Source organism: Euleptes europaea, chromosome 11, assembly GCF_029931775.1.
Source record: "Euleptes europaea isolate rEulEur1 chromosome 11, rEulEur1.hap1, whole genome shotgun sequence".
Lineage (NCBI taxonomy): Eukaryota > Metazoa > Chordata > Lepidosauria > Squamata > Sphaerodactylidae > Euleptes > Euleptes europaea.
In genome coordinates, this window is record NC_079322.1 from 58751514 (window position 1) to 58778583 (window position 27070).

At 41.5% G+C, this 27070-nt stretch overlaps 1 protein-coding gene across 4 annotated transcripts in view; it reads right to left on the reverse strand.

The window, feature by feature from the left end:
* ARHGAP21 (Rho GTPase activating protein 21) overlaps nt 1-27070 on the reverse strand; it is a 132189-nt gene that overhangs the window by 19732 nt on the left and 85387 nt on the right. Inside the window, exons 3-6 of one of the 4 annotated variants that reach the window (XM_056857666.1) lie at nt 26759-26837; nt 21709-21763; nt 12474-12503; nt 9051-10980 (exon numbers count right to left, since the gene is read on the reverse strand). In XM_056857666.1, the coding sequence (XP_056713644.1) occupies nt 9051-10980; nt 12474-12503; nt 21709-21763; nt 26759-26837 (2094 nt within the window). Of the gene's footprint in view, nt 1-9050; nt 10981-12473; nt 12504-12710; nt 12992-21708; nt 21764-26758; nt 26838-27070 lie in introns of those variants that run through there. The other 3 variants (XM_056857667.1, XM_056857669.1, XM_056857668.1) reach the window with 3 other exon arrangements.

The window sequence follows — 27070 nt, forward strand, 5'->3', positions numbered from 1 at the left end:
ACAAAATTACAATAGTCACAGTATTCTCTGCCAGTGCAATACTAGAGATCACAGCACTGTGACTAAAAGTGCCACCCTCCGCAGAGTTATACCCTTCTAAGGCCATGGACTTCAGTGGGCTTACAAGGGTATAACTCTGCTTAGGATGGCACTGTAAGTTATGGATATTGCAGTGTCATTTCAGGACAGATGGAGAAAATATTCGATCATTTGCCAAACATTAAAAAAAAAACCTCCCACACTAATTCAAGGATACTCACTGTCAAATCCACATTATTAATGGGACAACATAATGATTAGCAAAGTATGTGGCAAAACATTTACAGCATATCTAGGAAAGGAACATACTGAAAAAGGCTATGCTGAGTCCATAAAATAACAGTGCTACTTTCTTCCTTCATGAAATACTTTTTTTTTACAAGACAGCATCTACATTTAAGTAGGAAGTTTGTCACCTGTTGAAAAAAAATATCAACCATCTGGCTGCTGTCAGGTAACTGAGCTATCAATTACAATGAAATCAGAACAAAACCAATTTCTTTAAAATGATGGGGGAGGGGGGAATCGCAACATGTACATTATAATAAATCCCTAGGCAAAGCAGTTATCACAAGTCTACACCAGTTATCACAAGCCACCCAGTTTTCTTGTACAAGTAAGAAAGCCATACTTCAAAAGATGTACTGCTACATACCAATTATAGCTTGCACTAATTGCTGATATAAGTTATCACAGTCTGTACATATCCAGCACCTTGAAGTCTCTATAGCCACAAGGGTCATCCTGCAGCATTCAAAGAATTTTTGAATTTGGAAAGTTCTGTTTTGTAATTTTGAGAAATTGCCAGGATGCAGGTCAGACATGCAGGGCAATTAATCTTAGGAGAACCTGATCTGTGAAATGTTAGAATTAAAAATAGAAGAGACTTCCACAGCTGCACTTTTGCCAAACAAGACAGAACTGGAGAAATCCAGACCGCAAGCATGTTATGCTGCGGTAATTAATATGCATGGATTGGATTCTAGGTGCTATGCATTTTAATACGCTGAGTTTCTGAAAGGCCCATTCAAATCTGCAAGCATTCACAAACAGAGGTTTATTCTTTTCTTTGAATGAACACATCAGAGCCCCCTGCATTGTGTTTTCAGGCAGTAATTGATGGCTCTGTTTTCAACAGGCAAGGCCTGCAGCATCAAAGTTGGGCAATGCATGCATAGGCACACATATACTTTATTTTTTAAAAATGAACAGCATTTTTCAAGGGTAGACAGACTTTGTAATTCTGCAGTGTCTTCTTTATGTTGACAGAGACTGGAAGAAGCAATTTAACAGAAATATTTGAGGCAACAGACAAGATTGGACAATCCAGAGAGAAGCCCAGTATCATATGCACATTTCACAGCTAAAGTATTTCCTTTCAAATTCATGTTTTCCATGAATATTTAAAAGTCAGACAACTTAAAGTAGCTGAATAATTTTATCAATTTGATTCTGTTAGTTATCAATCATCCTTTTTCAAATGCAACTTCTGGGGGGGGAATACACCACAGTCTGCTACAGAAAATATTCCTCACACACGTTATTCTTATTAGCTGTTCCTAGTAAAAGTTTTCAGTCGAATTGCATTTACAGTTGTTTTAATGCCCCAGACTCCAACCCAAATTCAAAATATTTTCTCCTGAAGCATAAAAAGGTGGACATTTGGAATATACTCTGTTACTGTGGGTTAAGATGGTGTTTACAATACAACATATTTTCCCAAGGTAAATTATAGTTAACTCACAAAAAAGAGTGTTTGAATTCTTGAAGAATTAGCATCACTTTGAATATTTCGTGATGTTACTTTGAATAAACTGCATAATGTTAATTTTAAAAACTCACTGTTTACACTGAGATGTCTTCCTAAACATGCTCTCAGCTGATTTAGGAAATGGTGTTAAAAGTCAGGTCACTTAAGAAACCCCTCTGTTTTCAAAAGAAAGAAAACTGTACCAATGTTCACAAAATCAATGGATTTGCACTGTCAGGCAGACCAGCTGATGCAGAGAATCTTGGCTGAAAACACTATCCATTTGTTCAAAATGGACATAGGACTCCTGCAATGAATTTCGCTGTGGCCAATCTGTAAGGAAGTGTGAGGGATGGAAATGGAGGGAAGTCATAATGCCATAACTGAAATTAGGGCAGGTTGGGAAAAACTGAAAAGTATCCTCAGCATCTCCCAGTAATAATAAAAGTGGCAGGCTTGTATATCTTCCCCAATATTATTACATAATCCAACAGAACCACACTAAATTTTCTTCTCTACTATTTAATTCAGTAAAAATAAAATAAAGTGCTGTGCTAATAGCCGCTTTGTTTTGGTGCTCAAATGATATTCCAGTAAACAGCACCATACACAACAGCAAGAGAATATTTCAAAGAGACTATGTGGGTGTCAAATCTACTACCTAAAGGCACAAATAGTCTACGAATAATGGGTGAATGAGGAAAGTCTTATTCCCCTATCCTTGTATCCTTGTTCATTCATAGCTCAGCCATGCATTAAGATGATGGCTGAACATTAAATGTCAACATATGCCTCTTCCCAAGTATCTTTCAGACTTAGGGTTGCCAACCTCCAGGCACTGGCTGGAGAACTCCTGCTATTACAACTGATCTCCAGCTGATAGAGATCAGTTCACCTGGAGAAAATGGCCGCTTTGGCCTTTGGACTCTTATGGTATTGAAGTACCCCCCCTCCCCAAACCCCGCCCTTCTCAGGCTCCACCCCAAAAACCTCCCGCCGGTGGCGAGAGACCTGGCAATCCTATTTAGACTTCATCATTACAGCCAGGATCTAGAAAACAGGGCAAGCCTAAACAGCCTTTGTTCCTGATCTGCTTTTAGAGTAGACACAGGAGAGATGGCCTCAACACTTTGCAACATGACAAACGACACTAGGGCTCCCTCCCCACCCACCCCGGCAATTTTAAAATTCACAAGCCCCTTAAATAGCTCTTTGGATCCCAGGCTATATTCCTGTTTTGCATATTTAAGTATTATTACAACTCTAGGGAGCCCACAAAGCTCTCTCGGAGGTCAATTGAGAAGGGGCACGTGGGGCTCCAGACCAGAATGGTTCTGAAGCACCTATGGGACTTTATTCCCAGGAGAAAGGTGGGCAAGCGGGGATTAGAGGAGCTCCAAATGCACCTCGGAACCCACAAATTACTGAACCAGGCATTTAACTCTGCCGCTGGTATCCTGAGTGGCCTTCCCCAAAAAACCTCCACCACTCCTCCTTTCTAACTTCAACAAGTACTACGATAATCAGGAGCGTAATCACAATAGAAGGATCGGGACAAGGTGCCCGGCATCCAAAACAAAACAAAAAGCTTCACTTCAGGTTGTTCTCTTAAGCGTTACCATACCCTATCACCATGATTTATAACAGCTTTCAATTGCCCACACAAGTTGCTGCCTGACAAAAACTTAACCAGCGACACTGATGGCACTTTTAAAGGACTCCTGAACAGGGCTGCTCAGAATCCTACTCAGGTCTATTCAACGGGGCTCAACCCAAGGAAAGTGTTCTTAGGGTTGCTCTGTAACATTTTATCAAATGAATGAGGCTGCAGCTAATATCTATGTAATTTAAGGCAGTCTTCATTGCATATACGATGTTGTGTTTATTATACTGTCACCAGCGTGGTGTAGTGGTTAAGAACGGTGGTTTGGAGCGGTGGAGTCTGATCTGGAGAGCCGGGTTTGATTCCCCACTCCTCCACATGAGCGGCAGACGCTAATCTGGTGAACTGGATTTGTTTCCCCCACTCCTACACACGAAGCCAGCTGGGTGACTTGGGCAAGTCACTCTCTCTCATCCTCACCTACCTCACAGGGTGTCTGTTGTGGGGAGGGGAAGGGAAAGTGATTGTAAGCTGGTTTGATTCTCACTTACGTGGGAGAAAGTCGGCATATAAAAACCAACTCTTCTTCTAATACAGTCTTATCACATTGTTGATGGTATATAATATAATCTTGTACCGCATTGTTCTACTATTCTATAATTCTTGTTTTACTGTCTTATATTGTGTTTTTGTACAATGTTCTCTAGTTCTACGGGCTGCATTATATTCTTACTGCACTGTTTTTAGTTGTAATCTGGCTTGAGTCTCACTAAGAAAGGTAGTCTATAAAGAAAAAAGAAAGAAAGAAGTGGATTCTTTAACTCTTTCCCCAGTCTAATTACTACTGTTGTTTTATTTTATATTTTTCTGATGGCTGGGCAGTGCGGTTATGTGGGCACTTAAAATTTTCATTATTTCATTATTAAAGCCTAATATAAGTTGTCTACACCTGGAAGATGTGTGGCAGTGAGTAGGATGATGTGGTGGAGACACTAATGTCCGATGTCCAGGGAAATGTTACATAGATATAGTGCCCCTTGTTTGTTTATATAAACATGTGTAATAATCTTAACATGGAGGCAAGCATCGGCCAGCCACCTCCGACCATCTCTTGCCTTGAAAACCATACAGGGTTGCTGTGACTTAACCATACATAAGTCAGCTGTGACTTAATGACAAAAATTAATAATAATAACCTACATTGGGAGGAATAAGAATAATAACCTAAATTGGGAGGAAGCAGAATGAAAAAAGGGGAAAGGGCAGCTGCTGCGGAAGCAGTGAATGAATGGTGCTGGGCTTGCCCATTAGGAGCTGAGCTGAAAACAAGTTTGGGGTTCATCTCATAACAGGACTGTGTTCTTCTGAAATGGAGGTATCCATTTCTCAACAATCAAGCTCTAAACTTAGAGGCATTGCTAAGAAAAAATAAAATAGTTTCACAACCCAACTAGAAGAGCACACTGATGCACCACCGTGACCTTTCCAAAAAGCTTTACAGTGTGAAAACCATGGAGAAAAAAGGGTTAAATCTCTCACTTCTGATCTTTTTACCTTTCAGGCACAGCTGACATTTTCTCCTTAGAGGCAAAATCAGCTACAACCTTGTAGAAAAAACTACTACTTGTTTCAGCTTGCTACATTTTGGAAGAGAGCATCATTCGCAAGCTTTCAGAAATGCATTAAGAGATACAAATACAACCTAAATATAGTGCAGTGTCTCAGAGACTGTGGCTGTGGGCCAGTGAGTCCCCAGTTCTAATCTCACCTCTGCTTAAGAAAAGCCATTTTCTTCCTGCCTCAGTCCTCCATCTGTAAAATGGGGATAATACCACTGGCCTAACTTTCAAGGTTACTGCAATGTAATTTGTGAGTTGCATTGAATATTTAAAAAGGCATAAAAGCCACATAATATTGTTGTTATTGGTTGGGATTCAAAGAGGTCCAAGGAGCTTTCATTCATTCACACTCTCTCACACAAAATGAAGCGGAAGAGACAATCCAAAAGAGTTGTTCAAAGGAGGAGGGGAGTCAAGCCTCATGCTACGCATGCCAAAATCCTTCAGCACGAAGTAGCTCACTGAAGCCCAGCCAGAACAAATAGGCCAGGTGGCACACACGGCCAACTATTAAAATTCCTTAAATAGTCAAAACTCATTAAGCCTCCTTGGAAAATATGTTCAGCTTCAGTCAATGTCACAGCAAGAATTGACGGTGGTAACAGTAAATCAGGACAACTCAAATCAGAGATTGTATATGGTCTCCGTGGAACTGTTTACACCAAGCTCAGATTTAAAGACCCTGTACTGAAGATCGATGCTGGTATATATGGAAGCTGATAAAGTGGGATGGAGGATAGTAACAGGCGGTTGACGCTGATTGGTACCCCAAGGATGGCGCATGTTGGATGAACACTGCTGGCCATTCAGCAGCTGCAAGTGGTGCTTTCCTGGTGTTGCTCTAAGCAATTCCCTGCCTCCCCTGGCACCGTGTAATGCCCACCACGCTGAGGCACGAGGCATAGTTTCTCCTTGCTCCAACTCCGCAGTGACCTCTCACCATCCTCCCATCCCGCCACTCCAGTCCCTGATGCCATTGAAATTTGGTCATTAAACATCCTGCAAAGTGCAAGGAAAGTGACTCTAAATATTTTTTATAAAATAACATTTTACAATTCCATGCCATGGTTCAACACTATATTACGCCAGATGTGTAAGGCAGAGCTCGAAAAATCCCAGGCATCAGGCTGCCATGGCCCTCAGAGTTTTCATTGTGTGTGTGTTAAGTGCTGTCAAGTCGCTTCCGACTTGTGGGGACCCTATGAATCAATGTCCTCCAAAATGTCCTATCTTTGACAGCCTTGCTCAGGTCTTGTAAATTGAGGGCTGTGGCTTCCTTTATTGAGTCAATCCCTCTCTTGTTGGGTCTTCCTCTTTTCCTGCTGCCCCTCAGCTTTCCCTAGCATGTCTATCTTTTCTAGTGACTCTTCTCATAATGTGACCAAAATACGACAGCCTCAGTTTCATTGTGGCACCTAGTATTTCCGGCAATGCTTTCATCCTAGTGTCTCTCGCCAGTCCTCAGTGGAAGTACAAAGCTTATTGTTTCACACCAGAACATGTTTTGTCACATGACATAAAAATGCATGAACACATGAAGCTCCCTTATACTGAATCAGACCCTCGGTCCATCAAAATCAGTATTGTCTACTCTGACCGGCAGCGGCTCTCCAGGGTCTCAGGCAGAGGTCTTTCACATCACCTACTTGCCTAGTCCCTTTAACTGGAGATGCCGGGGACCGAACCTGGGCCCTTCTGTATGCCAAACAGATGCTCTATCACTGAGCCACAGCATGTGAATTAAGTTCCTCTCATTGCTTGTTCATATGCTAACGGTACACCATTTGGTCTTGGGAGATATATTTAGTTTCTTAAACAATTGTTTTCTATACTGGTCTAATATTCAATTAAATGAAGCTTTTTAAGGCAATAATGAAGTTAGGAAAAACTGGGAAGAAGTTAGGTTAGGGTTAGAAGTTAGGTTTCTGCTGCGATGTACCCCCATACAACGGACAGCATGGTGAACTGGGTTCCAATCCCTGCTCTGCCACAGAAGCTTGCTGGGTGAGATGGGCCCACCACAATCTCTCAACCTAACCTGCCTCACAGGGTTGTTGTTGTGATAAAGTGGAAGAGGGGAGAATGGTGTGATAAGCCACTGTGGGTCCCAATTAGGGAGAAAAGCAGGATACAACCCAAAAATAGAATACATATAATAAGCATATTTATTTCTATATGACAATATTTTGCATAGCTTGAATAAAATTAAGAGAAACTGTGAAGCATTTAGAATTAGGTTTTGTAGCAGCAATAATTAGAAAATTCAGTCATACAAAACCCAAAAGGCTAAAATAAAAGTTGGGTGCCCAAATTTTTGGGCTGGCTCTTACAGCCAAAGACTCCTCAAGGCCCAGTGTAAGGTGTCTGTTAATCTATGTTCTTTATCTAGGCAGTGAAAGTTTTGTAATTTGGAAGGGCTGGTGTTTTAAGTTTTTCCCCTTTTTCTTTCAGGTCACAAATGACTTGCTCAGGCTTATAAAAACTGTGCAGGCTAGTAAGTGATGTGAAGTTATTTGCAAGGCATATTATCCCCCTTCCCTGCTGCCTGCTGGGCTTGTTGTACGGCGACTAAAACCAGACACTGAAACCTACCAATTTTAGAGAAAATTGTTCCCCAATGATTGTAGTGGAAGAACAGGGCAAGAAAGCACCCAGCTTCCGCTAGCCTTCCTGTTCTTAATCCCTCCAACAATGTCACGACTTAGCTGACCTTCATGTATCAGCTGCAGCAAATGTCAGCTCGGTGCAACCACACTGCTGCACACCTGTGCAGGGGCGACATTCTTAGCAGACCAAGTTATTACTCCGGTTAAAGAACAACCGTCAAAGATTCTAGACTCACACTTAACCGTAATGTCACAACCTGAATAAAATTAATATTGCATCAAATGCATAATGAAAGACGAACTTGCTCTTCAGGTTTAAGTGCATTTTACATTCATCCCTCCCTCCCCACTTTCTAATTTATTCACCATATTGCTATGACCTTCCTTTGCCAGCTCCTCCACGGGAGCCTCTTTTCTTACATAACTAGAATGATCTCCCTTTTCCTTGCTTTCTAGGCTGCAGACAGGGCAAGCACTCGACTCCTAGGGAACAATCCTTTAACATCTTCCTGATTTCTGTGTTCTTCATAACCTGCCTGATTACTCCATTTCTCATTACCTCCCTTACAAATCTTCTATAATCACTCCAAGGTTTGAAGATGTGTTCACGTATACAAATTCATGCCTACCAGCGGGAAAGGCTTTAGTGCAACTATCAAAAGCTAAATTAATAAAGCCATAAAGGCAATGTGAATGCCAACGTATATATTACTCGAATCTTATTACAGAATAAGCCTTTCAAAACCACCCACAGAAAGAGAAGTTTAGCAAATGTTTAAAAATAAAATGGAATTTCTTAACATGGATCATATGCTATCTACAAATATGCTTACTATTTTCTGTTGAGAGAAATAATACTAGGTGCAATACACAGAAAGCCAAGCATGCTTAGTAAGGTGACTAAGGACCCCCCTTCATGCATTTCCCTATTTGCATGGGAGCAGTTTCCTATTATGCTAATGAGGATGGAAGTATATGTATGAATAGCACAGCCACAGGGATGGCCCTAATCACATGGGTCTTTCCTATCCCAGTTGGCACTTCACCTAGAGGGAAAATGCACACCAGGTGGGAAAGGCCTCATATATAGATCTGTAATGCTTGCTTGTCATGTAAAGCTCCACAGCATCAGGCCCACTAACATTGTTGCAGTATTCACACACTCACACACCACAGCTAGTGGGAAAACAACTCCCATGCAGCTGGTAAGTGTGCAAAAAGGAACTTTGGCACATGCAATTAAATGGTTATACCCCAATGGGGTTCAAGTGCATTAAAATGTGCATTATTTCTTAATGATAAAGTGATCATCTGTAGGGGCATGCGAGATCGCACTGGCACAAATCCCATCATTGTGATAGCACAGAGACCCTCAACTGAATCCGGATACACAGATCAGATACAAAGAGATGAAAACTAATGTTTTAACTCACCTATGAATGGAATAGATGCCAAAGAATCACCCGGTGGGCTGCAGCCAGAACCTTTCCTTTCTTCTATCCTTTTTATATGGACCTCTCGACGTGCATCATTGGGTAACCAACAAGTAGTGTCAGAGACAGGCTCTGGATCATTTACGGCTAAAATATAGGACTGATGCCGCAAAGGCTGTGGCGTTTGATGGCCAGAAGGGGACTTTTCTCGCAGGGTAACTATTTCTGCATCCTCAACTACATCATCTGTTGCCTGCATCCTAGCCTCTTGCATGCTTTCATCTTGAACCTTCTGTCTGACAGAGACATCTAAATTAACAGAGGTAGTTAAGTGCTCACTAATCTGAGGGACAAATTTGGCCGAAGCTATACTGGAAGTAAGGGGCAGGGTGCTCATGCCTAGTTCTGCTTTGTGGTCTGGGACACTTTCTGCTTGTATTCTTGACTGCTGATTTAACAAACCACCAGGGTGTATATGATTTACTTCTCTTTGGTCTTTGGCAGTAACATTATCTAGACTCTGATTAAGGGGAAGCAATGGTTTTGCTGCATAGGGTACAGAGGTCTTCAAAGAGCTGCTTCTTGTGCTTCTACTTGTTATGTGAGATGGTCTTCCTTTTGAGGTCCCAACAGCAGCTGAAAAGTCTCTGGGAGGCTGCAGTGTTTTTACATCTGGTGGGACCTTCTGGAACTGAGAGGCTGGACCCATGGCTCCACTGCCCATCCTCCTACTGTCTGAACTGTAAGCACCTGGAACCACAGAAAAAGGTGAACCACGAAGAGACACGTGAAATGCATGAGGCCTAGATCTCTCATAAATACCTCGGCCATCATCCGGTTCAGTAAATCCAGGCCACTTGCTACTCTTCTTTCTTTCTCTATTTAAATCTACAAGAAGATTCTCTGTGTGGAAGTTTTCTAATGTTTCACCCTGCTTGCCTAGAAAGTCCCAAGACCGTGCCCTGTAATTTCGGGAGCTGATAATTGGTGAGGTTAGAGCATCCTGCGAGGCACTCCTTGGCCAATCTTTCATTAAGACAGGATCCTCAAGTCTTTCCTGGGACATGCTCCTCCGCCGAATCTGAACGGACTGCGACATCCTATCATGAGAGGTGCTCCTCCGTCGTACCTGTGAGCCAGTGCGATTTGGTACCACTTGATTATAATCTATTGCGTTCTGAGATGCTGCTCTTAAACTATCTAATCTTTCCTGTATGGTTCGGCAACCATACATGTGCAAACGTCTGTTATCAATGTATTCTTTGTAGGTTTTGTAGTTTTTCCAGTCTATGTGTTGGTGGGCATTTGGAGAAGTATAGTGATTGGTAGTCACAGAGGGATTACCTGCCATTTGAGCAGGAGATCTAGAATTTGAGATTCCTTCTGGATGCCCTCCACAGCTTCCAGATTTGCTAGCCAGTCCGGTGGGATCCACCGGCCTGGTAAGTGGAGTCTGAGGAAGTACAATGGCAGTAGACATTGAAGTGGGTGGTGATGTGGTTCGTGCTTTCGTTTTTAGACTAGGTGGTTCCTTGAAACTGTATCTTCCTTCTTCGGTTCGTTGTGTTGGACCAGTGTGATTTGTTCTACAGGATGGCAAGTCTACAGCCTTCTCAGAAGGCACAACAACAGTTCTTACAGTCTCATTGCAAACACAGACAGCTGTGTTGGATTTTGCAATATCTGCTGGGGATGGAGGCACTTGTATTTCCATTCTGTAGGCCTTATCTGGTTGTGCTGATATCCGAACAGGTCTACTAGTTTGCTGCTTTCCCAGTGAAGAGTCGGAAGGTGCTTTCTCAACAGGTTGTGCCATGACAGAAGCTGCGGATGTTAGCCGGGGATAACATATTGGTGGTGGTTCAGGTATATTGCGGGCGTTGCCACTGTAGGCTTCATTACCCTTCAGGTAGGCATCTTGGGAATATGCCTGTGAACAGAGGATTTTAAAAGAAATTAAGTCACTATTAAAATGAAAATCCATCACTATATTGCAGGGAGATGAATCTGGTAGATGAAAAAATCCCTGGAAGGAAAAGGACTTCTCAGATATGAAGAACATAGCACACCTGATCTTTGCAAAAGGATTAGTATTCAATGAAGAAGAAATGTCAAATTCCTTCAGTTATTACTCTCCATGTATAGAAATGCACCATGCAAGTCTGTAAAGGACAAAGCATGTTTTACATAAATCAGACGAACAGAAAATTCTAGCAGTTACTGCAGGTGATTATAAGAGAAATCTGTGAACAGAAACAAAAAGGGGATTTCTTTTCATACATATCTTCAAACCATGATTCAAAACATTACTCCCTTTGGAGCTTTTTTGATGCTGGAAGCTACGATTCTGCAGCATTCGACAGGTTAAACAAGGAATCCAGCCCTAGAAAATTCACGTTTTTTTTGTCATGTAGAAAAGCAGCCAGTCTATGCAGGGAGCCCAACATTCAGTACAGATTCCTTTCCCAGAAGGCACAATTGCTATATCTAACATGAGCAGACAGTGGTTAACGTCTTTGTTGCCAGCCAACGCCCACCCTCCTTCCAAATAATCTTACATGTTACTTATTCCGTAAATGCCGTACTACTCACGGTGGTTTGAAAAAAAGCAATACTAAAGACACCACATTAACATACATGGTTTTGGCAGCTGTTTATAAGCACTTCTTTACAATGGAACATAGTCTGGCACAAGCTGTGTATGCTCTACATAAGCTTAACAATTTCCATCTTACCTTGCATTTTAAGAATCTGGTTTTTAAATTCTGTGTGTTAACCTTTTGTTATCAAGAGACATTCCAGCAACCCTCACACAACTAGCAGCACATTTGAAAGGTCTGCCCCAGAACACATTAGGCACCATTATTTGACACTTTGCAATGACTTCCTTTAATTGCAATATGAAATAATAAGAGCTGACAACACACAGCTTGCCAGTGCAGCAATCTTTGCAGCCTCCTTTTTTTTATACACACACAGCTTAGGTGTGGTATCATATTACTGCGCTTCCTGCTCTAATCACAACATGCTCCATTCAGACAAATCAACATGCCCTGCCTTAGCATTAGACAGGCTGTAGAAGCCCAAATGCAGCCATAAACACTATTAGACTGAGAGCAAAGTGCTTTAGAGGGCGAGGCGCTTCACGCATGGCTGCAACAAACACTATGGCGAGCATTAGTTAAGTGCAAACAAAATATTAAAAAAGCAAACTGGAAAGAAACTAAACCATGTCACTAACAACAAACATGGACACACGTTAAAAGGCAACAGGATCGACAGTAGGACTCATATCCAGCTAACCGGCAGATCTAGCTTGCTCTCAGGCAACTTGCAGGCTTTCACAGTCTAGCTCCTTGCAAAATCTACCAAGAAACACATGCCTTACAAAAATTAGAGAAATGGCTACTGTACATTTCTTACCAGGGCTGTGACATCCTTTGAAAACTGCAGCTGGTAGAAAACAGGAAAATATAGTAAAAACTGCTTATGGATGTACAGAAGATAAGAGTTATGTTGTCATACTGATGCTGGGTACACAGGAAGCTAAAAATAAATCTAGACCGATTTCTCTGGAAGGTACCAAAAGAGGTAAATGGCAGTGGAGCATACACAATAACTTCAGCATCCTCAGGAGTATGTCCCCTTTCAGGCTTTTACCTGCTTCTGGCATTTATTCTCTATCCTTCCAGAAAAAGAAAATACAGTTGTGCCATGTTGCCTTGGTGCATCTTTTGCTGCTGCATGCAGAGCCCGCTGGTTGCGCTACAAGGCTTCCCTTCTACTAGAGCAACATAACGGTCTTTCATCTCCCCTGAGCAGCTAGCATCCCTGCTTCCAGATGACGAAACAAGGGTTTCATTATGCATTTAAAATCCGTGCATCCCTTCCCCACATGCATCCGAACAGAACCACAAGCCATCAGCTGACTGCAGCTGCTTTCACACTCCGCGGCTGACATTAGAAGGATGATTTCAGAATAATCTTCAGAGAAAAACAGCCTCTTCATGTGATCCTTTTCATTTTGGATTTCCTTCAGTGTCTCTTCTCTAGCAAATCAGGAACAGGCTGTGCTTCAATTGCAAGGTGCCTCCTGATACAATGGTCTCCGTTCTGCGTGCTCTCTTTCATGTCAGAAAACAGGGACGCTGCATTTGTGCGCTTTTTAAGACCAGGAGGAAGAAATGGGTGGGTAGGCACAGGAAAAATGCATAGGGGGAGAAAGCAAGCTGTGGTAGCGTCTAAGGAAACGATGTACTGGCTCACATTCTGGAGTGTGCTAATACTGCCTCTCTAGTCCAACTTTGGCATATATATTCTACCCCAAGATGTTCCACTTTTTAAAACATTAGCTCTAGTGTTAAAAACAGCACATGTCAGAAGAGGCCAAGGTTCATCTGGAGGGCAACATAATTCTCATTTCCATCTTTTTAAGTAAGCTATTACCATCTTAAGGTCATCGCCACCATTTTAAAATAAATTCTTGAGAAACCCTTAATTTACAAAAGAAACTGAAATTTATGAGACAGGAAACAGTAAGAGAAAAGGGGTTAAAAAGCTTATCTTAATCATAATTTTTTTTAAAAAAACTGAGTAACTAACAGAGCCCATGTGACAAGAATTTAATGTAGTTTTCATTTATAAACACAGTTCAGTCCTTTCTTCCCTTGAATACTGCTACATGTGCTAGTTTTCTGCTGCAGACTCCCTTTTCCTGTTGACAGCCCACCTTCAAACAGAGAATTGAGCTCACAGAATAGGTATGCATACACTAACTGGATCATGCCTTTTGTGTAGTGTGTGTGTGTGTGTGTGGGTGGGTGGGGGAGACAGAGACAAGTCCATGAAAAAAGGATCATAATCTAATAGGCCACATGGGATGTTAGGAGGGGAAAGGCCAACAGGGAATAAGAATATGCAACCTCAAATAACATCAGATGCAACTCCCAGTTATTACTTACTCAAAAGATGCCCCTCCATCCATGTTCCCAACCCGCAGTGGAAACTGGAGCATCTACAGAGAGGTGAAGTGAGCTTCACCAGCGCAGCCACCGGGAACCTCCCAGCTGTTGGCTGTTGTCAGGAGAGCTAACTGTGGAGCAGGAGCAGACTACCAAGATGGCCGGAGGACTGGGGAGGAGCAGCGCTAGCTGGTTGTCACGGCAACCACCTCCACTTCCAGTCCAGCCAGTTTTAACTTTGGGGCTCACTTCCGATGACCAAAGGGGCACCATCCCTTAGGGCTGCTGTTTCTAAATCAGCAAAGGCTATTTAAAGCCCAACAGAAATTGCAGGAAGGACAATTAAAGAAACAGGTAATAATACTATTAAAAGATAAGGCGCCTGGCAGTAAAACCATTTCTATTCATAGAACAGAATCACAGAATCATAGAGTTGGATGGGGCCATACAGGCCCTCTACTCCAACCCCCTGCTCAATGCAGGATCATCCTAGAGCATTCCTGGCATGTGTTTGTCCAGCCACTGCTTGAAGACTGCCAGAGAGGCAGAGACCCACCCCCCTAGGTAGCCAATTCCACTGTTGAACAACTCTTACTGCAAAAAAAATTCCTAATATCCAGCCAGTACCTTTCCGCCCAAAATTTAAACCCATTATTGCAAGTTCTATCATCTGCTGCCAACCGCAACAGCTCCCTGCCCTCCTCTAAGTGATAGCCCTTCAAATACTTAAAGAGTGCAATCATGTCTCCCCTCAACCTCCTCTTCTCCAGACTGAACATTCCCAAGTCCCTCAGCCTTTCCTCATAGGGCTTGGTCTCCAGACCCCTGACCATCCTCGTCACTCTCCTCTGCATCTGCCCCATTCTGTCCACATCCTTTTTGAAGTGAGGCCTTCAGAACTGCGCGCAGTACTCCAGGTGCGACCTGACAAATGCAGCGTACAGTGAGACTATGACATCTTGCATTTGGATGAGATGCCTCTGTGAAACACCCCAATACCGCATTAGCCTTTTTTGTTGCTACATCAAACTGGCTGCTCATATTTAACTTACAGCCCACCTTTACCCCAAGATCTTGTTCGCACACGCTGCTACCCAGAAGTGTATCCCCCATCCAGTATGCATGCTCATTTTTGTTACCCAGATGTAGAACTTGGCACTTATCCTTGTTGTGTTAACTACTCACAGGGTCATTGTGACCATAAGAAATAATGGGGGGGGGGGGAGAGACACACCACATATGCCACAGTTGGCTGTTCGGGGAAAGGTTGGAATTACAAATTAAATGATTTATTTTTAAATAAAAAGCTAACATCGTTTTAGTAATCTGATTCAAAAGTGATACACGGAGATATAGGGTATACGTATTTTAAATAAACAAAATTAAAAGACAGAAAGCCTACACAGTAACGCACACATGACAAATAAGTCCCATAGGTCTGGCCTCAATGTACTAAAACTAACACCTGCAAATTCTGAGCCATGCACAATTCAAACAGGGAAAGAAATTATCCAGACACTGGTAATGTTGTAATAGAAAGTTGTGGAAACTAGCTGGCAACCAGTGAAAACAAGATCTCAGAAAAGCTTTACCAGAGGAAAGAGTATCAGAGGAACTACAGGGGGAGACAGAAAGCACTTTACACTGTTTATTCAATGTAGGCAACTATGTTCACAACACAATTAACTTCAAGAAGCAGGAAGCGGTCCTGCACATAGAATATAGGCCCGACAGGTAAGCAAGGACTGGAAATAACAATGTTAGCCCCAATCAAGAGTGAGCAATAGATACGTTTAAACCTGATTAAAGGTAACGGTAGTCCCCTGTGCAAGCACAGGTCACATCATGTTTACTATGCACACTATGTTTATGGGGTGGTTTGCCCTTGCCTTCCCCAGTCGTCTACACTTTACCCCAGCAAGCTGGGTACTCATTTTACTGACCTCGGAAAGATGGACGGCTGAGTCAACCTTGAGCCGGCTACCTTAAACCAACTTCTGTTGGGATCAAACTCAGGTCATGAGCAGAGCTTGGACTGCGGTACTGCAACTTACCAGTCTGTGCCACTTGCTTTTAAAGCTGAGTGGACACTCTAAAACAGTGGTCTCCATCATTTGTGTTGAGCCTGAGGGCACATTTAGAATTCTGACATGGCATGGTGAACGCAGGAACAAAATGGCTCCTGCAGGAGGTGGAACCAGTCACAAAATGATCGCCACAGCTTAACTTCAGTAACACGGCACAGATCCTTGCGTTGTGGTGGAAGCCACTGCCAAAGCAACATTTTAAAAAATCTGCACAGCCAATCGAATCTCCAATAGTCCATCAGAATCCATGATGGACAAAAGCCCTACCTGGCCCCACCCACTTCCTAAAAAACACTTGGCAGGCACCAGAAAAGGTGTTGATGGGCAGCATGCCGCCCACGGCCCCACATTGGGGACTGCTGCTCTAAAATGTAAGAAACTGCCACTATGGCTTGCTAATCACGTGACTGCTAAGACCTAATGTCCCCTTTAGACAGCCTGTTGTAATGATATATTTATGTGTTGGTCTTAATGCCTTTTTAAGATGAGATTTTAATGTGTATGTTTTAATTTGTTAGCCGCCTTCGTGGCCCTTATGAGGGCAGAAAGGTGGGGTAAAAGTCTTGTTAATAATAGTGATAACCTCCAAAAGCTTCCATTGAGGAGCAGAAGAGTCAGAGGAGAGTCCTTTGGAATTTAGAAAGCTACCTGACACTATGTTTGCACAGACGTTTCATGGACTCATCTAGGAACTCCTGCCAAAGCACACAGAAAAGGAACAATAATGCCAAACCTCTATCGTATTAACTGGGTCTCCCCCCCCCCACTCAGAACCATCTGCCACCAGCCAAAGGTACAATTCTGTTTCCACTGATGTCTGTAGCATATTTTTTAAGAGAAACGTTAATAATGCCTACTCGTACATGATCTTGGGAAGCAAATTAATAGTCATTGATGGAAACAGCCTCTAGCACTTAAACAGTACGGGCAAAACTGTAATGCATCTAGCAAAGCAACAAGCCAATTGGTTTGAAAGTCAATAAAACACTGGAGATGATAACTCAGAACAACGTGTTTAACATAAAGTAGTTTCCTTCTCCTCATTTTGATGCAGCAGTTAAGAGATGTTTGGCGCAAGGTGATTCAGCATTTTCCTGATTCCCCCCCCCCTCAATTTGTCCTGAAAATACACTCAAAACTTGAACTATAATTAAAAAGTGAGGTAATTTAAAGTTTTTAAAAAACTTTTGAAAAAACTCTAAAGAACATTTGTGTTGTTTCAAGGGGCCAGTTCAGTCTAAAAGAGCTAAAATGTTTGCAATGAAGTATAAAGCCAAAATTATGTCATTGTCAGTGAAGTGGTATGAGGGCATTTGCCCCTTTCCTATGCAGCAGGTCTTCCTCTCGAAACCTGAAACACTTTTCAGATCAGGGGGATTTTTCAAGTAGTTGGGTGCTATGGTTTGAGATGTGAAGCTCTTCCGAAAAGAAAAACTTAAATTAATGCCCTTATCAGACGCAATCTTTGTTCTGTAGACTTGTTCATTCATAATTTTTTAGCTGTAAGCAAGCAATCGGGTTCTTGGATTGCAGCCAAATACTCCACTTCCGTTCAGGCCTTGCCCTGGCATGCAACGGAATGCCGCAGGCCTTCAATGAGATGCAGATAGGCCGTGCTTTTCATTTCCAAAGGGACTGCACGTGCTCAGGGGACCTGCAAGCTTCTCTTCTTTTAGGCTTACATTGTCAATGAATTCTTTCTTCCTCAGATAACTGCATTTTTTGCAAACCACACACAATGTCTTAATATTCTTCAAAAGGAACTTTTTCTTTAGTGCCATGTTTGCTGTCATCATAACCCAGTGCCAATAATGCAATATTCTGTCCCCATGTAATGAACAGAAGAGTAGATACACTGCACAGTAGCAATTGTAATCCTATATCTTCTTTAAAGTTTTTTTTTTAACAGTGTCAGAGGAGACATGTAACCTACCACTGCAAAAAAGAGTACATAGCCATCACAGAACTAAATTTTTTTTAAAAATCAAACTGGTCTGTGAAATGGGACCTGGCTGTGTGTGTAAATATACACAAATGTGCTTCATTCACATCATTCATTATTACAAGTCACAGAAATCAGCATCTCTTGAAGTGGACTTTTATCGTCTTTAATAGTGTGTATTCAGCCCTACCAATCACTATAGGGAATAAAGGACAGCAATTAGTTCTTAACTCATTTTGATCAATTTCGTAATTTTCAGCAATTTTGTTGCAAAGTTCACCATAATGAACTTTGGCCTCCAAAAATTAATGTTACAGAATCTGTCATAAGAACACAGCAATGCATTTATATCCAATTGCAAGCTATGGCCAAATAAATAACTTGGGAATGTCAAGCCCCCATTACTGTAATGTTATGACCGTAGCAAGCCATTTAGTGGCAATGGACAATATCATACGTAAGGGACATTAAATATTTCTGTATATCTCAGTCTTTTGCATCTTCATATTTCTTCTTCCTGTTGCTTTGCCCACAATATCTGAAAAACAGTTCTTCATCCACTTGATGCTACTGATTTTATTTAAGCCTTTCCAGCTCTGTCGTTATTTTAATAGTTATAAGGATCTAACAATACAATCCTAAACAAGGTTATATACCCTTCTGAGCTTGTTGACTTCAATGGACTTAGAAGTATGTAACTTTACTTGAGACAGCACTGTAAATCACCCCCTTCATTACCAACTAAATATGGATTCACCTGATAGGTTGAGTCATGCTTTAAGTTTAAGTGGTTCACTAATGCTCCCTGCAAAAAAACATGTAAGGTGGGGAATGGGAGTGTCACATGTTTAAACTCACAGCAGAAACTCACCAGGAGCTTCAGAGTCCATCATAACAGACATCTTGCTGTATTTAATAAGCCTGCTGGTAACAGGTGCTTAAGCTTTTTCCATCATGAAACTTCTTAGTTGCTCACAATTGGGCCAAGCTCCAGCTATCAGGGTCAAAGTGTTGTCACTCAGGTTATTGTCTTAACCTCTTTTGTGCTTCCAGGGCAGTGAAGGACAATGATCTCTTCCTTACCCAGTTAGATCACCCAAAACTTTTCTAATCATCCCCATATCTAGCAGAGCTGGGGGTGGGAGAGGCACAAACGTTTGGTTCAAAGGATTCCACACTATTGCAAGGGTATTACATTGCTGTTGTTTAAGGGGGTGTTCCCAGGCTGAAAGGGGTTAAGAAGCTGCCTACTGGCAGCTCCGCTCCCCAGATTGCCCTGGGAACGCCTCCCGGGAGGCCAAGCTGGCGTCCAAGGGCTGCGCTGCAGCAGCTATCCGGGGGGGGGGGGGCAAGTGTCACTACAGCGCAAGTGGCACAGATGCCAATGTAGGGGTCATGTCACCTCCTAAGGTGATTCGGTCCCCAGCATCAGGAATGCACTATAAGGCATTTAGCAGGGATGGGAAACCTGTTCCAACTGTTAAGTATATATGAGCAGCTGGAAAGCCACATCACTTATGCATATGATGAACATATAACTATCAACCAGCCTTTGCATACCAACTTTGTGAAAATGAATGTTGCCAAATTATAGTAAGTAAATATGTTGCCCTTATTCTATAATTTCCTTATTTTATAATAACGAATCCAAAGTGCAAATAAGCAAAGTCAGTCATTCATATTTTTGAGATAGCAGGACTGAAGGGAAATACAATGACTTCAGCTTGCATTCATTTGCCTCCTTATCTCTGATGTTCATGAGAGCTAGAGACTTGCTTGCTTTTTAATGTAAAATGGTCTTGTTAAAATGTTTCTTTTCATCCATTTTCATTCCAGATGCAAAAACCATACAAGCTAACAAACCATGGATGCATATTATAAAGATTTATGCATCTTTGCGTCCTAAAGTATTTAGGCAAAAGAAGACCATATAAATAAGATACAAATTCCTATTTAGCTGAGATGACAGTTAACTGCACCCCAATTTTCTGAATATACATGCATAAATTGTTGCTCCAAATTCAGTGAGCTTCATCCTCTTCCCAAATACATGTGCACAGGACTGTAATCTTAGATAAGTATTTATCCCTGGATAGTTTTGTACCTTACTATGAATTATAATATTTTATGTAAACCTTTGGAACTGTAACGGGTCTATTTTTTCTTCATTTGTATCTCAGTATATTTAAAATGAAAATTGTAACTTGCAACAGTTTAATATCATCCTTATGTTGCCTGCCCTTGATATATACGATGACCAAATTAATCTAACTTTTCCATCCCATAAAGTTACAACCTTTGTTAGAATGACTTCAGAGCATAAATGGTAGCCTCAGTGCATACTCAGAAACCATCCCATTCACTTCAATCTCAGAGAATGCCCTGTAGGCACCCATTTCTAGACACATCAGAAGTCCCTGGAATACTTCACATTAATTGACCTCATTTGTTCTTTTTACGCCTAAGCAAGAATGATAGCTTTAAAAATTACTGCTTCTTAACTAGCAGGTCAGGAGACATACTTGGTGGGTGCTGACATGAGGCGGTCAACTGCCCAAGGCAACTGGTGGCAAATACTCTACCTTCTGCAATCAGGAACAGAAGAGCCAGCATGGTGTAGTGGATAAGAGCGGCGGACTCTAACCTGGAGAACCAGGTTCAATTCCCCACTCCTCCACATGCAGCCTGCTGGGTGGCCTTGGGCCAGTCACAGTTCTCTCAGAACTCTCTCAGCCCCACCTACCTCACAAGGTGCCTGTTGCGGGGAGGGGAAGGGAAGGCCACTGTAAGCCACTTTGAGACTCCTTAAAGGTAGAGAAAAAGCGGGGTATAAACACCAACTCTTCTTCTTCATTGTCTAACCCTAGAACATCAGCCTTCGGACAGAAAAAAGCCAAGGCAGAAAGATAGTGCTGCATACTGCTACTGCCAAGGATGGGTGAGTGGCATCATTGGTTGCCTCCCTGTTGGGACTATGGCACAAGATAAGGACAGGGCAAGTGCTGAAGGGTAGCCTTCTGCATTTTTCTAGAGGTCAATACAGATGGACATGGGCCTGATCACTCTCCCAATACATAAATACATGTAATGTGTGGCTCTAAATTGTAAAGAAGTTCCAGTGAAAGCAGTGGAAATTATTTCCCAGATTAACTGCACTAGGATCACTAGTTGCCAGAACAACATCAACAAAAAATGATCCAGCTGAAGCTTTTTGAACAGGAAGGAAAAACCGAAGGGGGTTCTCGCAACTGAATTTTTATGAACCAAGTTGTACTGGATGGCAGGAAAACAGCTTGTTTCTTATTGCATCCGTTTTTGCCGAAGACCATCATCACAGGTACGCTCCCCTTCTTATTATAGATGTACACTCTTAACCTTCGTGTTTTTTAGATTTTACTCAGCTCCATTCTATTCTTCTGTGATAGCTCTTGTTATCGATCCCTGGAGTGTACAGAGGACAGGAACATTCCCTGTCCTTCTTTTCATACTTGTTATTTTTTTCCACCCTCCATATCTATGGAACTAAAGCAACAACAAAGAAGTGGGGGGGGGGGGGAGAACATGGATGGTACAACTAAGAAGCAGCATTATTCAAAGATTTAGCTTGTGTCTACACAGATACTATCAAGAAGAAAGGTTAGTTCCCACTTCAGAAATAGAAAACTTACCAGCTGAAGGATGTCCTCATCTTTTGGCATAACACTAAGTTCCAATACACTGTCACTGCAAAGAAGAATGCGGGGGGGTGGGGGAACACATATTACTACAACTAGCCATTTTGATTAGGAATTTAACGTCTGGTTATTGTTTAAAGAACCACATTAATAATCTCAACAACCAATTCTATTTTCAACCACCAGCAACTAAGGTTTGTTTCCTTATTTTTCTCTTCACTACAGGATCACTATTATTCTTCTCTCGCAGCGTGGCTCAGAAGTTCATGGTTTTGTACACAGCCAGTGTTGTGTAGGGATTACAGTGTTGGGAATAATTTTTAAAAACACAGTGCATTTGCTGTAAACCAGCCAATCGGTCCAACTACTACATCTTGGGCATGTGCTATTTGTTGGCTTTTCTACTAGTTTATTTATATGGTGTTTATTCTATGGTAAACCACTCTGGGGCCCTTCAGGGAATAAAAGGGGGTATAAATACATAAAGAATTTTTTTTAAGTTGCTATACATGGGGGGCTGAAATCTATGTAAACTATTACAACAGTGGCTAAAAGATTCCTTTAAAAAAATCTCATAAATCATAAAACAGACTATAAAGAGTCAATTATAGATTATGGCATTCACAGTGCAAAGCTAAGAGGTGTTACAACTGTCTAAGCCCCCTGACTTCAGTGGACTGAGGAGGGGACAGCTCTGCTCAGGATTGCACCATAAGTCATGGCGTAGCTACAAAATTCTTGTATCTTCTTCATGAAAGGGATGAGAAGCCAATATGCAGGGTCTTACTTATTATCATTTTTATAGAAAGCTGGAACATAAGAGGAGTGATTGGGTTCCTGAAAAATCTCAAAAATGACATAGCTTACAGGGTTTTCAACTATTTTTCCAGCCCACTATACAATGTGTGTGTGTCAATGTATTTTGAGAAAGAGCTACTTATTGTACCAAACAACCTCTCTCAGGATCAGATTCTACTCAACGCTCATCTTTCCTAAATTGCCAGAACACAAACTATTAAATAAAAAAATGTCCTTGTGAAATTTCCCCCCAATCCCAATACTTGAAGTTGAATTTAATTTATGCAAATGAATTTACTGGCACTGGCATTTAAAAATGGTATCCATCAACAACAATTCCCAGAAAAATACCAGCATATGCTTAGTCTTTGTGGAAATTTTATAAGCCGTTTTCTTAACACTGATAAAAAAATGCAAGCATAATCATCCCGTAATATATGCTCACGAGAAATGTCACCCACAGAATGGAACTGACAGCTTGAATGTAACATGAAGCACAGTCCTACAAATTCTTAGAGATTACTATGTACAGTACTGATCAAACACACAACCTAATTTTAATTTCACATCTGCTGCTAAGTCAAAGTTGGCTCATGGTCAGAATAGACATAAGGAAACAACTTGCTATGATACCAGAGCAAAGGCTAATATTTTAAATGTTTACTTTTTTATAACCAATGGACATGGAATTATGAAAAGGATGAATATCTTAGAATTAAAAAATCATTCAAAATCAAACTATTTTTTAAACACACACACACAATTTGCACTGGCAATTCTTTTCTTTTTTTAAAAAACAAACAAACAAAAAAACCTAAATGCTCAAGTTAGCACTGAGTTCTAGAAGACACAAAGAATTTTTTAATAGAGGTTGCAGAATGCATCTACCAATGAAGAAGACTTTTTCAGAAGCAATCCCAGAACTTTCCCCCCTCAAGCAGTTTAGGAACCATATTCTGTAAGGAAGTTATAGCTTCCCTCTAGGTGTAGTGGTTAAGAGCAGCAGACTCTAATCTGGAGAACCGGGTTCGATTCCCCACTCCTCCACCTGAAGCCTGCTGGGTGACCTTGGGCTAGTCACAGTTCTCTCCGAAATCTCTCGGACCCACGTGAAGGCTGGCAAAAGTAAACCACCTCCAAACATCTCTTCCCTTGAAAACCCTACGGGGTCGCCATAAGTCAGCTGTGACTTGACGGCATACACACAGTCACACCACTTCCCACAAATTATTCCAGATTGTGGTGCTAGGAAACTGCTGCTCGGCCCCATGGCATTTATGCTATGGGGCCTCTCAGGGCCCCATCTTGTCCCCCCTGCTGAACAATATCTAAATGAATCTGCTGGGAAATATCATCAGGGGATTTGGAGTAAGGTGCAACCAATATGTGGATGACACCCAGCTGTAATTCTCCCTAACAGCTGAGTCAGGTGGATCTGTGGAAGACATGGAGAGGTGCCTGGAAATAGTAATGGGATGGATGAGGGCCAATAAACTGAAGCTCAGTTCAGACAAGACTGCAGTGCTGCTGGTCAACGACAAAGCAGCTCAAGGATTGAGGGGTAAAAGCCTGTTCTGGAAGGGTTGGCATTCACCCTGAAGTAACAAGTTTGTGGTTTGGGGGTACTGCTGGACCCCAACCTAGAGTTGGATGCCCAGATCTCCTCTGTGGGATATAGTGCTTTTTATCAGCTTTGGCTGATATGCCAGCTATGGCCGTTCCTTGAAAAGCACAAACTGGCCATGGTGATCCATGCTCTGATTTCATCTCGGTTAGACTACTTCAATGTACTTTACATGGAGCTGCCTTTGCAAATGGTCTGGAAACTTCAGCTTGTCCAAAAGGCAGTAGCCAGGCTACTGATAGCGGCTGATACAGGGATCGTTTCATCCCAGTGCTGAAAGATCTGGCGGCCTATTTGTTTCCAGGCAAAATTCAAAGTGCTCTTTCTTCTCTTTAAAGACCTAACTGGCCTGGGGACTTGAAGGACCACCTCCTCCCACACTGTGCAGCTTGCCAGTTAAGATGGGCCTCATAACCCTTGTTCTCTGATCCCGCCTACAGAGGAGAGGTGGGTGGCAACCAGGCTTTTTCAGCAGTGACACCTTGTTTGTGGAATGCCCTTCCCCTTGAGGCTCATCTGACGCCTACATTGCTCTCTTTTAGGCACCAGGCCAACACATTTCTGCTCACTCGGGCTTTTAATTAAAGCTTTTAATTAATGGGTTGATCTTTTAATATTATTTTAGTCTGGAAACTAAGCTGTCAGTGGTCTGTTTGTATGGTCTGTGTTTTTATGCTGGGCTGGGTTGTTAATGCTGGATTTTACCGTAATTAATATCGTTTAATGTTTCATTTCTATTATTTTGTATGTTATAAGCCACCTCGGGTAGGTTCCTGGAGAGATGGCATAAGAAAATTTCTAAATAAATAAATGAGACATGTTTCTTGACTGCACATTTTCAGGCAGCATATGGGGGTCTCCTATGAGTGAATGTTCCTTTATACGAAAATAAAAAGTAAAAATTTCCCCCCCACCAGATGGTAGTTTTCCACGAGCAGTATTTTTTTCTTCTTCAATGGAAGAGCATTTGGTTATGTCAGTACCACCAGCAGTGTGAGAGGTGCAACTAAAAATACAAATTTATAATTTATTTGCTGGCTAAGAGCACTGGGCCAAGGAATCAGGCTTTGTACATTCTCTTTCGCTTGGAAACTGAATGGGCTAGATGGTGGCTCTCCAAAGAAAAGCCCTTCTACACTATAACCTAAAATATGATAACATATACCCTAAAGCCCTTATCTGCCCAATTATCTCAATAAATGCTGCTGGCAAAGGAAAGTCTGGACTGAGACGGTAGACTTGTTGAGGACTGGTGTTTGCATGGATGGCCAGAAGGGTTAAAACCAAACGTAATGACTGTACGAAGCCACCGTGTAATGAAGCACATGAACCAGTTGGATGTACCAATTAAACAAGCTTATTATTATGAGTTATATCATGCATAAGCAAGTTTTGTACCAAGTTTCGTACCAAGTTTCAGAATCACGATAGCTTTTCATATCAAATTTCAAAGTCACAAAAGCAAGGTGCCCTGTGAACAGGAAAAATATCAGGAAAAATAACCTAATACATGATGTAAATAGGGTTGCCAGCTCCAAGCTGGGCATTGCCTGGAGATTTTGGGGGTGGAGCCTGAGAAGGGTGGGGTTTGGGGAGGGGAGGGACTTCAATGGGGTATAATGCCACAGAGTCCACCTTCCGAAGCCACCATTTTCTCCAGGTGAACTGATCTCTAGCTACCACCTGGAGGGTGGTAAGCCTAATGGCCAGCCTTACATTTAAAAATTTATTTTCATTAATTTATATATGTGTTCGTTTTCATGTATAGTTCACATTTCTCACTGGGAAGGCAAATTACAAGTATTATAGAACTATTCAATCAGTAAGGCGATAACAAAATCTAACATTTGAATTACAACATGTGAATCTTACAGCAAAGATTCCTAATAAAACTAAGTGAATCAGCAAATGGATTCTCGTTATAATTACTAGCCTCCCTAGTCTCCCCCCCCCCTTCCCCACTGCTGAGCGCTACCCCGTTATACCACCTTTGGGGGTGGTTAGATTCATCTGCCGCCTGCAGATGGCTATTTTTTGGGGGGATTAGCACCATTGTAGGGCATTATTGTCCTATTTACTAGATTCATTTGGGCTATTTTAAATTGTATTTTTAAATTATATTTTTAAATATGTTATTGTTTTCATTATGCTTTAGATTGTGTAAGCCACCCTGAGCCCGACCTTCGGGTTGGGGAGAGCGAGGTAGAAATGCAATAAAATAATAAATAAATAAAATATGATAACATTTGAGTCTAAAAACAGATTCATAAAGATTCCTAGTGAGGAGCATTTAAAATTGTGGAACTTGGAAATATCTTACCTGTTTTGTAGATTAATGTGTTTTTAATTAATGATTATTATAATAGATTTTTAAATACTGTCATAACACCACTCCGGGAGTCCAAGGGTGGAGGGCACAAAGGTGGGTGGTGGAGATTTGGGCACTATATATTTTATGAAGGATAACATACATTGTATTTGTACTGGATATAATAGTGCTCTCTGTGTGATTTTGTATTTTTGTTTGTTTGTATTGTATTATGATTTTATTTTTGTTTATTTTTGTTTAATTATAAAAAAGCAATAAAAAAATTATATATATATAAAAAAGAAATATCTTACCTGTTCTGTATTAAAGCAATTACTTGAGAATACGTCTTCCCTATAACACTTTCTCCGTTCACTTTTATAATTCGGTCACCTATAGGAAGAAAACACATAGGCTGCTTACTTCACTTGGAAGGCTGACTCAGATGTTACAGAAAATAATGATATTACAGAAAATAAGAAGACAGCATCATTTTCATTGATTTCCCCACTTCTACTGTACTTTTGAAACTGAACCCGTTGACATCACAAGCCTGTGAAGTCATGCGGTGCCCTCAGACTTCACTGCATCCGAGATCCCTCTAAACAGGGATAGTTTTCCTAGTT